Here is a 17,246-nt window from a genome sequence, read left to right on the forward strand (position 1 = left end):
CTAGAGCAAACTAGTTAGTCCAATTATTTGTGTTGGGCAATTCAACCACCAAAATTATTTAGGAACTAGGTGTAAGCCTAATTCCCTTTCAATCTCCCCCTTTTTGGTGATTGATGCCAACACAAACCAAAGCAAATATAGAAGTGCATAATTGAACTAGTTTGCATAATGTAAGTGCAAAGGTTGCTTGGAATTGAGCCAATATTAATACTTACAAGATATGCATGGATCGTTTCTTACATTCTTAATATTTTGGACCACGCTTGCACCATAAGTTTTGTTTTTGCAAATTCTTTTGTAAAACCTTTTCAATGTTCTTTTGCAAATAGTCAAGGGTAGATGAATAAGATTTTGCAAAGCATTTTCAAGATTTGAAATTCTCTCCCCCTGTTTCAAATCCTTTTCCTTTGACTAAACAAAACTCCCCCTAAATGAGATCCTCCTCTTAGTGTTCAAGAGGGTTTTGATAAATCATTTTTGAAGTACTGCTTTCTCCCCCTTTTGAACATAATAGGATACCAATTGAAAATACTCTTTTGAGAGACTAAGTTTTTGAAATTGGTGGTGGTGCGGTCCTTTTGCTTTGGGCTCATACTCTCTCCCCCTTTGGCATGAATCGCCAAAAACGGAATCATTAGAGCCCTGTAGTGCTTTCTTCCCCTTTGGTCATAAATAAATGAGTCGAGATTATACCAAAGACGAAGTCCTTTTGCTCTTCTCCCCTAAAGATGGAGAGTGGCCCGGAGTGACGGCGAGGGATGAGTTATGGAGTGGAAGCCTTTGTCTTCGCCGAAGACTCCAATTCCCTTTCAATACACCTATGACTTGGTTTGAAATGAACTTGAAAACACATTAGTCATAGCATATGAAAGAGACATGATCAAAGGTATACAAATGAGCTATGTGTGCAATCTAGCAAAAGAAATTGCGCGAATCAAGAATATTGAGCTCATGCCTAAGTTTGTTAAAAGTTTGTTCATCAAGAGGCTTGGTAAAGATATCGGCTAATTGATCTTTAGTATTAATGTAAGAAATCTCGATATCTCCCTTTTGTTGGTGATCCCTAAGAAAATGATACCGAATGGCTATGTGTTTAGTGCGGCTATGCTCGACGGGATTATCCGCCATCTTGATTGCACTCTCATTATCACATAGCAAAGGGACTTTGGTTAATTTGTAACCGTAGTCCCGCAGGGTTTGCCTCATCCAAAGCAATTGCGCGCAACAATGGCCTGCGGCAATGTACTCGGCTTCGGCGGTGGAAAGAGCGACCAAATTTTCCTTCTTTGAAGCCCAAGACACCAAGGATCTTCCCAAGAACTGGCAAGTCCCCGATGTGCTCTTCCTATTGATTTTGCACCCCGCCCAATCGACATCCGAATAACCAATCAAATCAAATGTGGATCCCCTAGGATACCAAAGCCCAAACTTAGGAGTATAAGCCAAATATCTCAAGATTCGTTTTACGGCCGTAAGGTGAGCTTCCTTAGGGTCGGCTTGGAATCTTGCACACATGCATACGGAAAGCATAATATCCGGTCGAGATGCACATAAGTAGAGTAAGGAACCTATCATCGACCGGTATACCTTTTGATCCACGGACTTACCTCCCGTGTCGAGGTCGAGATGCCCATTGGTTCCCATGGGTGTCTTGATGGGCTTGGCATCCTTCATCTCAAACTTGCTTAGAATATCTTGAGTATACTTCGTTTGGCTTAGGAAGGTGCCCTCTTGGAGTTGCTTCACTTGAAATCCTAAGAAATACTTCAACTCCCCCATCATAGACATCTCGAACTTTTGTGTCATGATCCTACTAAATTCTTCACATGTAGACTCGTTAGTAGACCCAAATATGATATCATCAACATAAATTTGGCATACAAACAATTCATTTTCAAGAGTTTTAGTGAATAAAGTAGGATCGGCCTTTCCGACTTTGAAGCCATTAGCAATAAGGAAATCTCTAAGGCATTCATACCATGCTCTTGGGGCTTGCTTGAGCCCATAAAGCGCCTTAGAGAGCTTATAGACATGGTTAGGGTACTCACTGTCTTCAAAGCCGGGAGGTTGCTCAACATAGACCTCTTCCTTGATCGGTCCGTTGAGGAAGGCACTTTTCACGTCCATTTGATAAAGCTTAAAGCCATGGTAAGTAGCATAGGCCAATAATATGCGAATTGACTCAAGCCTAGCTACGGGTGCATAGGTTTCACCGAAATCCAAACCTTCGACTTGGGAGTATCCCTTGGCCACAAGTCGAGCTTTGTTCCTTGTCACCACACCATGCTCGTCTTGCTTGTTGCGGAAGACCCATTTGGTTCCTACAACATTTTGGTTAGGATGTGGAACTAAATGCCATACCTCATTCCTAGTGAAGTTGTTGAGCTCCTCTTGCATCGCCACCACCCAATCCGAATCTTGGAGTGCTTCCTCTACCCTGTGTGGCTCAATAGAGGAAACAAAAGAGTAATGCTCACAAAATTGTGCAACACGAGATCTAGTGGTTACCCCCTTATGAATGTCGCCGAGGATGGTATCGACGGGGTGATCTCGTTGTATTGCTTGGTGGACTCTTGGGTGTGGCGGCCTTGGTTGTTCATCCTCCTTGTCTTGATCATTTACATCTCCCCCTTGATCGTTGTCGTCATCTTGAGGAGGCTCATCTCTTTGATCTTCTCCTTCATCAACTTGAGCCTCGTCCTCATTTTGGGTTGGCGGAGATGCTTGCGTGGAGGAGGATGGTTGATCTTGTGCATTTGGAGGCTCTTCGGATTCCTTAGGACACACATCCCCAATGGACATGTTCCTTAGCGCGATGCACGGAGCCTCTTCAATACCTATCTCATCAAGATCAACTTGCTCTACTTGAGAGCCGTTAGTCTCATCAAACACAACGTCACAAGAAACTTCAACTTGTCCAGAGGACTTGTTAAAGACTCTATATGCCCTTGTGTTTGAATCATATCCTAGTAAAAAGCCTTCTACAGTCTTAGGAGCAAATTTAGATTTTCTACCTCTTTTAACAAGAATAAAGTATTTGCTACCAAAGACTCTAAAATATGAAATGTTGGGCTTTTTACCGGTTAGGAGTTCGTATGATGTCTTCTTGAGGATTCGGTGTAGATATAACCGGTTGATGGCGTAGCAGGCGGTGTGGACCGCCTCGGCCCAAAACCGATCCGGTGTCTTGTACTCATCAAGCATGGTTCTTGCCATGTCCAATAGAGTTCGATTCTTCCTCTCCACTACACCATTTTGTTGTGGAGTGTAGGGAGAAGAGAACTCATGCTTGATGCCCTCCTCCTCAAGGAAGCTTTCAATTTGAGAGTTCTTGAACTCCGTCCCATTGTCGCTTCTAATTTTCTTGATCCTTAAGTCGAACTCATTTTGAGCCCGTCTCAAGAATCCCTTTAAGGTCTCTTGGGTATGAGATTTTTCCTGCAAAAAGAACACCCAAGTGAAGCGAGAATAATCATCCACAATAACTAGACAGTACTTACTCCCGCCGATGCTTATGTAAGCGATCGGACCGAATAGATCCATGTGTAGGAGCTCCAGTGGCCTGTCACTTGTCATGATGTTCTTGTGTGGATGATGAGTGCCAACTTGCTTTCCTGCTTGGCATGCGCTACAAATCCTGTCTTTCTCAAAATGAACATTTGTTAGTCCTAAAATGTGCTCTCCCTTTAGAAGCTTATGAAGATTCTTCATCCCAACGTGGGCTAGTCGGCGATGCCAGAGCCAACCCATGTTAGTCTTAGCAATTAAGCATGTGTCTAGTTCAGCTCTATCAAAATCTACCAAGTATAGCTGACCCTCTAACACACCCTTAAATGCTATTGAATCGTCACTTCTTCTAAAGACAGTGACACCTACATCAGTAAAGAGACAGTTGTAGCCCATTTGACATAATTGAGATACGGAAAGCAAATTGTAATCTAAAGAATCTACAAGAAAAACATTGGAAATAGTATGGTCAGGTGATATAGCAATTTTACCCAACCCTTTGACCAAACCTTGATTTCCATCCCCGAATGTGATAGCTCGTTGGGGATCTTGGTTTTTCTCATATGAGGAGAACATCTTCTTCTCCCCTATCATGTGGTTTGTGCATCCGCTGTCGAGTATCCAACTTGAGCCCCCGGATGCATAAACCTACAAAACAATTTTAGTTCTTGACTTTAGGTACCCAAATGGTTTTGGGTCCTTTGGCATTAGACACAAGAACTTTGGGTACCCAAACACAAGTTTTTGACCCCTTGTGCTTGCCCCCAACATATTTGGCAACTACTTTGCCGGATTTGTTAGTCAACACATAAGATGCATCAAAAGTTTTAAATGAAAGGCTATGTTCATTTGATGCACTAGGAGTTTTCTTCTTAGGCAACTTAGCACGGGTTGGTTGCCTAGAGCTAGATGTCTCACCCTTATACATAAAAGCATGGTTAGGGCCAGAGTGAGACTTCCTAGAATGAATTCTCCTAATTTTGTCCTCAGGATAACCGGCAGGGTATAAAATATAACCCTCGTTATCCTGAGGCATGGGAGCCTTGCCCTTAACAAAGTTAGACAATCTTTTAGGAGGGTCATTAAGTTTGACATTGTCTCCCCTTTGGAAGCCAATGCCATCCTTGATGCCAGGGCGTCTCCCACTATAGAGCATACTTCTAGCAAATTTAAATTTTTCATTTTCTAAGTTATGCTCGGCAATTTTAGCATCTAATTTTGCTATATGATCATTTTGTTGTTTAATTAAAGACATGTGATCATGAATAGCATTAATATCAACATCTCTACATCTAGTACAAATAGATACATGCTCAACAATAGATGTAGAGGGCTTGCAAGATTTTAATTCTACAACCTTAGCATGCAATCTGTCATTTTCGCTTCTAAGGTTAGAAATAGTAACATTGCAAACATCAAGATCTTTAGCCTTAGCAATCAATTTTTCGTTTTCAATCCTAAGGCTAGCAAGAGAAATGTTCAATTTTTCAATCCTAGCAAGTAAATCATCATCATTATTTCTAGAATTGGTAATTGAAACATTACAAACATGAGAATCAACCTTAGCTAACAAGTTAGCATTTTCATTTCTAAGGTTGTCTATTGTTTCATGGCAAGTGCTTAGCTCACTAGATAATTTTTCACATTTCTCAATTTCTAGAGCATAAGCATTTTTAACCTTAACATGTTTCTTATTTTCCTTAATTAGGAAGTCCTCTTGAGAATCCAAAAGGTCATCCTTTTCATGAATAGCACTAATTAATTCATTTAATTTTTCCTTTTGTTCCATGTTAAGGTTGGCAAAAAGGGTACGCAAATTATCTTCCTCATCACTAGCATTATCATCACTAGAGGACTCATATCTAGTGGAGGATTTAGATTTAACCTTCTTCTTTTTGCCGTCCTTTGCCATGAGGCACTTGTGGCCGACGTTGGGGAAGAGGAGTCCTTTGGTGACGGCGATGTTGGCGGCGTCCTCGTCGTCGGAGGAGTCGCTAGAGCTTTCGTCGGAGTCCCACTCCCGACAAACATGGGCATCGCCGCCCTTCTTCTTGTAGTACCTCTTCTTCTCCTTTCTTCTCCCCTTCTTGTCGTCACCCCTGTCACTATCACTTGATAATGGACATTTAGCTATAAAGTGACCAGGCTTACCACATTTGTAGCAAACCTTCTTGGAGCGGGGCTTGTAGTCTTTCCCCCTCCTTTGTTTGAGGATTTGGCGGAAGCTCTTGATGACGAGCACCATTTCCTCATTGTCGAGCTTGGAGGCGTCGATTGGTTGTCTACTTGGTGTAGACTCCTCCTTCTTTTCCTCCGTCGCCTTGAATGCGACGGGTTGAGCTTCGGATGTGGAGGGATCATCAAGCTCGTTGATCTTCCTCGAGCCTTCGATCATGCACTCAAAACTTACAAAATTCCCGATTACTTCCTCGGGGGTCATTAGTGTATATCTCGGGTTGCCACGGATTAATTGAACTTGAGTAGGGTTAAGGAAAATAAGAGATCTTAGAATAACCTTAACCACCTCGTGGTCATCCCACTTTTTGCTCCCGAGGTTGCGTACTTGATTCACCAAGGTCTTGAGCCGGTTGTACATGTTTTGTGGCTCCTCCCCTTTGCGAAGCCGGAACCGACCGAGCTCCCCCTCGATCGTCTCCCGCTTGGTGATCTTTGTGAGCTCATCTCCTTCGTGTGCGGTTTTGAGCACATCCCAAACCTCCTTGGCGCTCTTCAACCCTTGCACTTTGTTATACTCCTCTCTGCTTAGAGAGGCGAGGAGTATTGTTGTTGCTTGGGAGTTGAAGTGCTCGATTTGGGCCACCTCATCCTCATCATAGTCTTCATCCCCTACGGATGGTACCTGTGCACCAAACTCAACAACATCCCATATACTTTTGTGGAGTGAGGTTAGATGAAATCGCATTAAATCACTCCACCTAGCATAATCTTCACCATCAAAAGTTGGTGGTTTGCCTAATGGGACGGAAAGTAAAGGTGTATGTTTAGAAATGCGAGGGTAGTGTAGGGGGGTCTTACTATACTTCTTGCGCTCTTGGCGCTTAGAAGTGACGGATGCCGCGTCGGAGCCAGAGGTGGAGGTTGATGAAGAATCGGTCTCATAGTAGACCACTTTCCTCATCCTCTTTTTCTTGTCCCCACTCCGTTGCGGTTTGTGGGAGGAAGGCTTCTCCTTCTTCTCTTTGTGTGAAGAAGATTTCTTCTCCTTCCCTTTGGAGGAGTCCTTCTTCTTCTCCTTTCCTTTGGAGGAGTCTTTCTTCTCCTTCCTCTTGGTGCGGGACTCTTCCGATGAAGTGCTCCCGTGGCTTGTAGTGGGCTTTTCGCCGGTCTCCATCTCCTTCTTGGCGTGATCTCCCGACATCACTTCGAGCGGTTAGGCTCTAATGAAGCACCGGGCTTTGATACCAATTGATAGTCGCCTAGAGGGGGGGTGAATAGGGCGAAACTGAAATTTACAAATATAAACACAACTACAAGCCGGGTTAGCGTTAGAAACAAAACGAGTCCGCGAGAGAGGGTGCAAAACAAATCTCAAGCAAATAACAAGTGAGACACACGGATTTGTTTTACCGAGGTTCGGTTTTCGCAAACCTACTCCCCGTTGAGGAGGCCACAAAGGCCGGGTCTTTTTCAACCCTTTACCTCTCTCAAACGGTCCCTCGGACCGAGTGAGCTTCTCTTCTCAAATCACTTTGGGAATCAAACCTCCCGCAAGGACCACCACACAATTGGTGTCTCTTGCCTCAATTACAAGTGAGTGTTTGATCACAAGAAAGAATGCCAAAGAAAAGAAGCGATCCAAGCGCAAGAGCTCAAATGAACACTACAAATCACTCTCTCTAGTCGCTAATGCTTCGTGTGGAGTTGGGAGAGGATTTGATCTCTTTTGGTGTGCTTTGCAATGAATGCTAGCTCTTGTATAGTGGTTGGAAGCTGGAAAACTTGGATGCAATGAATGGTGGGGTGGTTGGGGTATTTATAGCCCCAACCACCAAACTAGCCGTTTGGTGAGGCTGTCTGTTCGATGGCGCACCGGACAGTCCGGTGCACACCGGACATGTCCGGTGCGACAGCCACGTCACCAAAAGCCGTTGGGGTCGACCGTTGGAGCTTTGACTTCTGGGCCCGCCTGGATGTCCGGTGGCGCACCGGACATGCACTGTAGATTGTCCGGTGCGCCAGCATGGGCGTGCCTGACCTCTGTGCGCTCAGCGCGCGTATTTAATGCGTCGCAGGTAGCCGTTGGCGCCGAAATAGTCGTTGCCCCGCCGTTACACCGGACAGTCCGGTGTACACCGGACAGTCCGGTGAATTTTAGCGGAGCAGCTGAAGTGAAAACCCGAGGCTGGCGAGTTCCGGAGGCCGCTCTTCTTTGGAGCACCGGACATGTCCGGTGTACACCGGACAGTTCGGTGAATTATAGCGGAGTTGCCTCTGGAAACTCCCGAAGGTGAGCAGTTCGGAGTTGGAGTCCTCTGGTGCACCGGACATGTCCGGTGGCACACCGGACAGTCCGGTGCGCCAGACCAGAGGTGCCTTCGGTTGTCCCTTTGCTCTTTGGTTGAACCCAATACTTGGTCTTTTTATTGACTAAGTGTGAACCTTTGGCACCTGTATAACTTATACACTAGAGCAAACTAGTTAGTCCAATTATTTGTGTTGGGCAATTCAACCACCAAAATTATTTAGGAACTAGGTGTAAGCCTAATTCCCTTTCAATACCCACCAACCACTTCCTAGTCGTTGCCTCCTTTCTGCCAATCGCGGACGGTCCACGACCCTAGTCCGGACGGTCCGCCCCTGCACATCAATGGCTGAAATCGCAACGGGCAGCAGTAACAGTTATAACAATGGCTACAAGTGCATTAAATGTGTCGTCAGATGTCAGATAAAGCAGTCACGGACGGTCCGGTCGTGCACCCTGGACGGTCCGCGAGGACGCTAAAAATGCATTTTACCAAACCCGCCACCTTCGGGTTTTTCTGGTTTTTCTACGAGCGGACGGTCCGCGCCTGAGGCCGAACGGTCCGAGCTTGGTCCCAGACGATGCTCTCTTCTGCTTCGGACAGTCCGCAGTGTAAATGTGAGTTTTGCATAGTTCCTGTTCGAGGCTCACCTTTGTATCGCGGACAGTCCGCCGGAAGGGCCCGGACGGTCCGCACATAGTGAATTTTCTAAAAAGCTTCTCCTGTTTGAAATAATCTACAATATTCTAGACATTCGACTTAGAATTGATATAGATGAACTTATGCAACTGATAAATAATCAGCTAGGCAAACTAGTTAGTCCATAAGATTTGTGATGGGCGTGAAGCACCAAAATTGATTATAGAAAATGGTTAATACCATTTCCCTTTCACTTTATTGAGAGCAACAAACATTATCACATGGTGATATAGTTTCAATTTCAACACATGTACACTTATGAGGTTGGTATAATTTTAAACTAGTTAGCATAACCTCATGGGCTATATCTAACCTGATATGAACATCCATAAAATTTTCATGTGAGCACAAGAACATATCATGGTTTCATGCAAAGCTATATTTTTAATATTTATCTATTAAGTCCTTGAGCATGGCATTGCCATTTTCTAATTGAGCGACATAAGATAAAGCATTTGTATTGCTAGTTTGCTCAATTGAAATTGATTCACACCTTTGGACCAAATCATCACGAGAGCACTTTAGCTCTTCATGCTCTTTGGTCAATTTCTTCAAGCCTTTTATTTTCTTTATGAGGGTATCCTCTAGCTTGTGAAGAGTCTCACTATGTTCTCCCGCTCTTTTCAATAATTTGATTAAGATTGTCTTATCATTCTTGTTGAGATGACCGTAGAGATGTCGGATATCATTTCATCCACATCTTCATTTTCTCTTTCACTGACATTCTCGTTAGCGGTTAAGCACGTAAGAGAAGAGAAATGGAAAGAGGAACCTTTTAGAGAGGTGGATTCATCGTTTGGTCTCTAACGTTTTCTTCTTCTTCCATCAAAGAGTTAGCACCACAAATACTAGAAGTAGAAGTGTTACATTTGGACTTAATATATTTCTTTTTAATATTAGTCCAAATATCACACACATCATTAAGGGGTTTATCATCTCTAATTATGAAGGCATGATAAGCATGATTACTAATAGCACTACATGAGATATCAAGAGCTTGATAATTTAAACACAAGAATCTTAGTTCATTCTCGGATGGATTTTTATTATTAATTCTAGAAGACAAAATACTCTTATCTACAATCTACTCTAATTAAGGACATGTGGTCCTAAAAGCTTTGAGTACACTAGCGGACCAAAATTCATAATTAGAACCATTGCCAAGAAAGAGTTCTACAATTACCTCCTCATGTGTCGACATCAACATCTCTGATTGGCTAAGCCTAAAATGGAGAGCCTAGCTCTGATACAAATCAAAAGTACATTAGGGGTACTTAAGGACCTTAATGTTGCATAGAGGGGGTGAATAGCTCATTAAAACTTTCAACCCAAATGAACTCAACTTACTTGACTTGATCGGTTGTAGCAGAATAATGTCCTTGTACACTTAATATGTACACTCCACAAACTCAAATAGCAATATGAAATAAGAAGTGTAAGTAATGTAAGTATGCAATAGGAGAAGACACAATTTTATCCCATGGTTCGGTAAAGCCTCAAATGCTTCCCTAATCCAGTTGGAGTTAGCTAACAGGCTTGGAGTCTATTTCAACTCCTTCCCCCATTTGCTCAAGTTTAGATCACTTGTGTTAAGTCGAGACTTGTAGGCACTTGTGACTTGGTATGGTGATAGCTCTAGCTCCCTTATAGGCACTCGTGAAGCACATCGTTCTTTTTGAGATGGGTCAGGCAAGGTCCTAGCTCCACCATGGATTAGCACGATGGTAGATGTACCTTTGCGTGATAGTCACATAAGTCATCATGAAGTTGATTAGATTCAGATCCTCGTTACACATTATCTCTTGGAAGCAACTACATGAGGCAATAAAATAGTAGCCTTATTGTCATGATGTGTTGCATAGGTTTCACTTAGACCTGATGGCCACAGAAGTGAACCATCCGAATTTGGTCATGAATGGATCTATAATGCTCGCATATGTTGTTAGTGGCTCATCGATGTTCTAGTGATAGGATACGATGATCCTGCTCTACTATGATGGTATCTCTCGCACCATACATGGGAGGTGGATTGTTGATGTTTTTCTAGTCCTTGGCTGACATCTCATCATCGACTTCTTCCTTTTTTTGGTGAGGTGACCATCTTGGTGTCTATCGGTAGAGTTAACTATGATCATGAACTGAACTTCTAGTAGAGAAGTCGAATTCGAGTCTAAGTCAAAGTCAAGGCTAGAGTTGGGGTAAGAGCCTAACTTGTATGGTCCTTGGTACGAACCAACATAAAGAAGCATTGGTGGCATGGACTCGTGAATGAGATCTGAATGATCTGTGACCACCATAATGGTGGTTGAAACACAATGGTCTTGAACATATGCACTGGGCTGGAGCGTCTGGGATGAACCTAAGGTTGTAGATGGTTAGGTTGTTTAGCACGTTGGCGATGAACCACAAGGCATCAAACATGGATTCGTCTCTCGGTGTGAACTTCATGCATTTCATCAACTTCTAGTTGATCTTAGCAAGGCCCTACCTAGCTTGCCAAATGTCGACGATTGTTCAACAATGATTTAATGGGATTGGTCATGAGATCAAATCTTGAAGGTTAGATCACAAGAGAGATAAGGGTTATAGACATGTTCATGATCTTAATGTGAGATAATACCTTGCATCATGTATACGATGGTTCTATTGTTTCTTGATCTCTTAGGGGTTCCTTGGTCCCTCCTTTAAAATCCTAAGGAGGGACATTTGTTACATAGTAGGTATCGGGTTGCTTACTAAGTTGTTCGCGAGTCTAACTCTATGTTTACAAGTTTATCTCTTATTCAATCGAAATTCTTTCTGTATCTATGCTTTTGGAAGTATTTTCGCTATGAGCTCTCCTATTGGCTCATAGCTGAGTCTATGGCACCTTTCGCTTAGACCCTTCTTTAAGACACATTGTCCGGTACCCATGATATATACTATTTACATAAACATTACCATTTTTACTAGATTTAGCATTGGTTCACCACGGGCTACCACGAAGGTGGCCATGCAGAAGGAGAGAAGATGTTGTGCAGGTCATGGCCATAGGGAGGACGGGGCGGTGGAAGACAACAATGATTGAGACTGAGCCACACCCTATCAGCTATGTGAGGGAGCCGAGCATTAAGGCTTGTTCTAAGTTCTAACCCTTGTGATCCGGCCACCACATCAACTATCAACCATACTACCAACCTTGGTATCGGCTATCGTCAATCTTTATCTATCGCGACGCTCTAATGCACAACTTTTACCATTATCCTATACTCACCTCAACATTATCATATAGTCACCTCAACGCAACATTAGCCTTTTCTTTTACATATTTTTAGTTAACATCATGCATGGTGTTTTATCGGAATAAAAATTCAACAAAGTACATATTTAAGCGAATAGAATTACATAACACAAAAAAATAAAAATTACGAGACTCAAACATAAAAATAAAAAACATAATGCATAAACGAAAACTACATAACCTAAAAACAAAAACAAAAAATATAATCAAGAATAAAATCCATTTTATAGGTCGGACTTTATTTTTTACTTTTTGTAATTTTTAGGCTTTAAATAGTTAAAAATAGCTAGATGACATGGCGAACGTACAAACCAATCAAAATACGTCATGATATTAAAAATAAGTGTTATCAATTCGAATCAATATCGATCAATTTAGCTTTAACATCAACCAAATCAATAGACTAATGGGTTAAACCATCGACCATGGAATCAGCCTACGTCTATAGGATTGTCGTGAGGTTGGCAAATTTGAGAACGTCACATTGGTGTGCCTGTGCACAAGCTCTTCTGATGGTTCGAGGGGTTGAAGAACTTTTGAACCTTAGGTGTAGGTGAATCATGATGATCTCGGCCCATTTCAGACTACAGATCCTTAACCATCTGGTCCATTCTATTAACATCTTCGCCGTCATCAACTTCTAGATGTGTCGTTCTTTTACGGTGTGACTCCCCATGAAGATACTAGATTTTATAGTTTGGCACAAAAACGTGGATGCACAGGTGTCGTGTGACCTGACTCTTGTCGTGGCACAATATATTTCTGCACTTTTTGGATGGACACCTAATATTATCTATTTGTGACAAACGAGTTGTATGGTCCATAAACTCATGAGTGTTGGCAAACCACTCACGTGAGAAATCCACCCTTTTTTGAAACCAGCATACATCCAATCATGATTATCACCCATAACAACTATATACGAGTAAGAGCTGCGCATGGGATTTTTCATGTTTCTACATATCACGACATATCTCTATATGTAATTGATATGTCTTATACACACCCAAGGATGTCCGACAAAGTGCGGGATTATGACAACATGATGTGTTCGAACAAAATTTCGGCAGTATAACATCGTTGCTCTCTACTGCACGTTCGGTTTGGTGTAACAGAGAATAACAAGGTTATGCAACCGAAACTTCGTCCGAGCACATCATGGTGGTCATAAATACCACACTCTATCGGTCATCCCAAGGTTGTCCATAAAAGGAATGATTCTAGGCCGCCACACATTTCATGAGCAATGCATGTGATGTATAGCGGTCCGAAACGAGTGACACATAGGTTTCAAAACCATAACCGTGTTCGCAATATCAATGTTAAAATAACAAGTATCATGCACAAAGACATATTAAGCCAAATCACACTAACAATTAACAATATTAAACAAATTATAATCGTGTTACAGTTAACTCCCGTCGACCATAAAAAACCGACGAAAATAAACAACATCCCATATTTAAATACATATTCATACTCCTAATCATGAACCATTTGCTTAAGGGGGTGATAGAGCAGGCATCTGAGTTGCGTGGGGACGTGGATGGCGACGATGACATTACTGTTGACAATTAGGGAGACTAGTGACGTTCGTGGATGGTCGACGAAGGTGCCTTAGCGTGGGCGGCTGTCGGGGAGGTGGCGGAGGGCCGACCCTGGCTGGTGGAGACAATGTGGTTGGCGGGGGCTAGAGCTAGGGCGATGAGATGGTGGCGACACTCTTAGGAGCAGCATCCGGGGCGCGGGGCGATGGTGGCAGCGTGAGCTAGGGTGTGAGCACGATGTGGGGCACGACGCGTCGGCGTCCGAGGCGCGATGTCGGGCTTCGTTGCGAGGGTTATTGTGGCGGTGTCGAGGCAAATGAGATATCAAAGAACTGAAGTGTGGACGCATGTGAGAGAATAGGGTGTAGACGGTTTCTCCAAAAGTAGCTAATCCCACTCGGCTAGAGTGAGGGGTCGATGGGAGTTAAATAATACTTGTCGGCTGGAGGGAGGGGCCGACGGGAGTCAACTTATCTCTATCGACTGATAGGTTGACCTACCAGAGTTACTTTTATTCAATGAGCAAACCTACGAAAATTAATTAAATCTCGTTGGCTATGGAACTAGGAGGTCCTGCATGAGATCGTCTCCAATAGTTTATCCATATGGTTATAAAAAATGTTTTGCTATACAGACCGTATTATTTATATAGTAGAGTTCCAATATGAGAGAGCCCGAGCTAGGGCGTGGCATTTTTTTTAACTTTGGCTCGGTTTTTCGATTTTAAAAATTTTCGGTTTTCGAGACATTAGAAACCAATCGATTTTCTAGAAAATAAAAAACCGAGAAATTCAGTTTCAGTTTTTTACTTCGGTTTTTTCGGTACAAATATTTAGAGATACATCATACATCACATACAAATAAATGAATAACAACTTAATTGCATTACACATCTTGTTCATATAATCGAATAGTCAAATTTTAGAATTGATAAAGTTTAATATATAGTTTTTTTTTGTATTTCAGTTTAGTATGTGGTGAAAACCGATTACTATATCGAAATCTGAATTTCTTAGATACAAAAATCAAAATCGAACCGAACTATGGAATTGCCCATCCCTAGCCCGAGCCCAGCCGAGCTTTTCCAGGCGCACGCTCCTGGATTGACTAGACCTACACGTGGCAGACATCAACGGTATGTATGTCGACGAGTCGGCATAGATAACCTTCATGACGTCCTCATACAGAACGCACCAGGCCCATTAAAGGCCCACTTGCCATATATATCTGCGAAGAAAAACCCTACGTGTCACAAGCCTCCGCCTCTTCTCCCGTTTGCGACGACTGGGTGGGCTACGCCGCCGCCGCCGCCGCTGCCGCTGCTCTACGGTGCTGAGTCCTTTGCCGATTTCTTCCCGGCGAAGAGCGCCACCAGGTATTCCCAATTCCTTCTCATCCCTGTTTGCTCCAATTTCTAACCCGATTACCCAAGCTCTAACCTCAAACTATTGCCTGTATTGTAACTTGTAGCCTTTTGCATAAATCATCGGGTATACATCCATCTTCATTTAGTAGATCCGCCCCTGCTGAAAACGCACTCGATGGCGTCCGCGACGGGGGGTTCCTCCTCGGAGATGGCGGTGGACCACGCGACGGGGCTGGGCACCGTGGAGAAGCCGCGGTTTGATGCTCTGATGCCGAGTGAGATGAGCGGCGGGAGGACCCAGTTCCGGAAAGTGACCGTGCCGCAGCACCGGTTCGCGCCGCTCAAGCGATGCTGGATGGAAATCTACACACCCGTTTACGAGCACATGAAGATCGACATACGCATGAATCTCAAGGTAAGGAGATAGCCCAGTGTCAATTTATTCTCGTGAACGCGGCGCGCTTTGTTCTGTATGAGCTTGGTTGGCGTTGCTTCGGCGTTCTCGTTTCTGAATCGTATAGATGGTTTCAGATTCAGCACAGTTATGTTTAGACATTATATGTATTCGTATTCCATTCTCATGGCTACATTTGAATCTCAAAATCTTCGATGTCTGCATTAGACTGACAGCACGTATTCGAGGCAGAGTTATCCTATTGTTTTGTTTGTTGGATGAAGTTTTATGAATATTTTGTTGAAGACTGACAGCTAGGAATTCTACAAGAATTCTGATCATAGTATTGTAGCTGCTAAGCAAGTAATGCACAATCGAATATATTGGCCCCTCGTCTAGTTTAAGCTCATACTAGTCACCTCAGTAAAATAACTACATGTGATGAGTGTTCTGTACATGCATATCTTGCCTGAGCCATTGCTAAACTAAACCACAATATTATAGTTGTTTCTGTTTTGATAATTGCTTAGGACTCAACTGGTTTGTCCTTGTCAGTTTAGACTGTTGGCTCAGAACTTAATGTATGGCTGTCTGCTATTATTTTCTACTTAAATACTCTTATGTTGTAAGCCTATTACTGAATGCTCAAGGTGTAGTATGCATCATATCTGTTGGGCCCATTAAACCGTTTTCTCTGTTCCAGGCGAGGAGGGTGGAGCTAAAGACAAGGCAAGACACACCAGATGTCAGCAACCTTCAGAAATGTGCTGACTTTGTGCATGCTTTTATGCTCGGGTTCGACATTGCTGATGCCGTCGCCTTGCTGCGTCTTGATGATCTGTATGTGGATTCCTTTGAGATCAAGGACGTGAAGACCTTGCGAGGGGAGCATCTGTCGCGCGCTATTGGCCGCTTATCAGGGAAAGGAGGCAAGACCAAGTACGCCATTGAGAACTCAACCAGGACCCGCATTGTCATCGCTGATACAAAGATCCACATACTTGGATCCTTCGTTAACATCAAGGTCGCACGGGATTCACTTTGCAGTCTCATCTTGGGTTCTCCTGCTGGCAAAGTGTATTCTAAACTAAGGGCTGTATCAGCTAGGTTGGCGGAAAGGTATTAAATTAAATGGGGTTTGCCCGCACCGTATAAGGGCATGTTCGGTTCCCGCTCAATTCATATGGATTGGAGGGGTTTGAGTGGGATTAATTCCATATCAAGTCAAAATCCTTCATAATTTTTTTCAATGCTTTCCAATCCCATGAGGTATAGGAATAACTGAACAAGGCCTAATTGTTGCAGTTTTGGTCACATTCACACAGTGTGTTATAGTAGCAGTTTGTGTGCTCGGGACACTGGGGAAGTTTAATGTATCCTTACCTTATGAATAGCGGACTATGATGAAGGGAGATTTAAATTGATATGTATTCTGTGTTTGCTCTTGTGCTTGCTCGTCTGCTTATTGCATTTCATGTTATAACTGTGGTAGTTACCCGGCGTTGATTTGCAGACGTGCAGTCTGTCAAGTTTAGTGATGCCGGTTGAACCTGCTGTAGCAGATGCCTACGGGCGCTGGATGCGTTAGGGCTAGGCTGCGCGTGCCGAATCGCAATAAGGTCTTGGACAGTTATTCTAATTCCGTGTGGATTGAACTAGATTAGAATGGATTAGGATAGATTTTGATGTATTAGAATGGATTAGGATAGATTTTGACTTGTGATCGATTTAAATCGACTAAATATCACCTAATCTACATGTATTAATAGTGAAACTAACAAGCCCCAAGGAACATTTTATGTAACTAGATATCCATGTTTAGTTGATGGCATGTTTGGCACTTACGTACTTCCTCAATTTCAAATTTGAGATTACATGATGTTTTAATATTTCCATTGCACTATATCGTTTGAGTTAATCAGATGTCCTATGATCTTTTTCCTGTTTTCTCCCTTATCGGTGAAGTTGG

At 43.0% G+C, this 17,246-nt stretch overlaps 1 protein-coding gene across 3 annotated transcripts; it reads left to right on the top strand.

The window, feature by feature from the left end:
* The first annotated feature begins 14,703 nt into the window (after positions 1-14,703).
* On the top strand, positions 14,704-16,716 carry LOC100274503 (uncharacterized). 3 transcript variants are annotated; one of them, XM_023301847.2, is made up of 3 exons: positions 14,704-14,892; positions 15,030-15,298; positions 15,981-16,716. In XM_023301847.2, the coding sequence occupies exons 2-3, from the start codon at positions 15,059-15,061 to the stop codon at positions 16,401-16,403; spliced, it is 663 nt and encodes a 220-aa protein (XP_023157615.1). In that variant the 5' UTR covers positions 14,704-14,892; positions 15,030-15,058; the 3' UTR covers positions 16,404-16,716. The 3 variants fall into 3 exon arrangements, with proteins under 3 accessions (XP_023157615.1, NP_001340548.1, XP_023157616.1); NM_001353619.1 differs by having other exon boundaries at positions 14,750-14,892; positions 14,988-15,298; positions 15,981-16,666; XM_023301848.2 differs by having other exon boundaries at positions 14,755-14,892; positions 15,033-15,298.
* Positions 16,717-17,246: the final 530 nt, after the last annotated feature.

Source organism: Zea mays, chromosome 3 (genome assembly GCF_902167145.1).
Source record: "Zea mays cultivar B73 chromosome 3, Zm-B73-REFERENCE-NAM-5.0, whole genome shotgun sequence".
Classification (NCBI taxonomy): Eukaryota; Viridiplantae; Streptophyta; class Magnoliopsida; order Poales; family Poaceae; genus Zea; species Zea mays.

What these genes read in the sequence shown, in the direction of transcription:
- LOC100274503 (XM_023301847.2), top strand. Translation starts at nt 15,059, where the DNA reads ATGGCGTCCGCGACGGGGGGTTCCTCCTCGGAGATGGCGGTGGACCAC. An exon ending in ACATACGCATGAATCTCAAG is followed by an intron (nt 15,299 to 15,980) that starts GTAAGGAGATAG and finishes TCTCTGTTCCAG; the next exon opens with GCGAGGAGGGTGGAGCTAAA.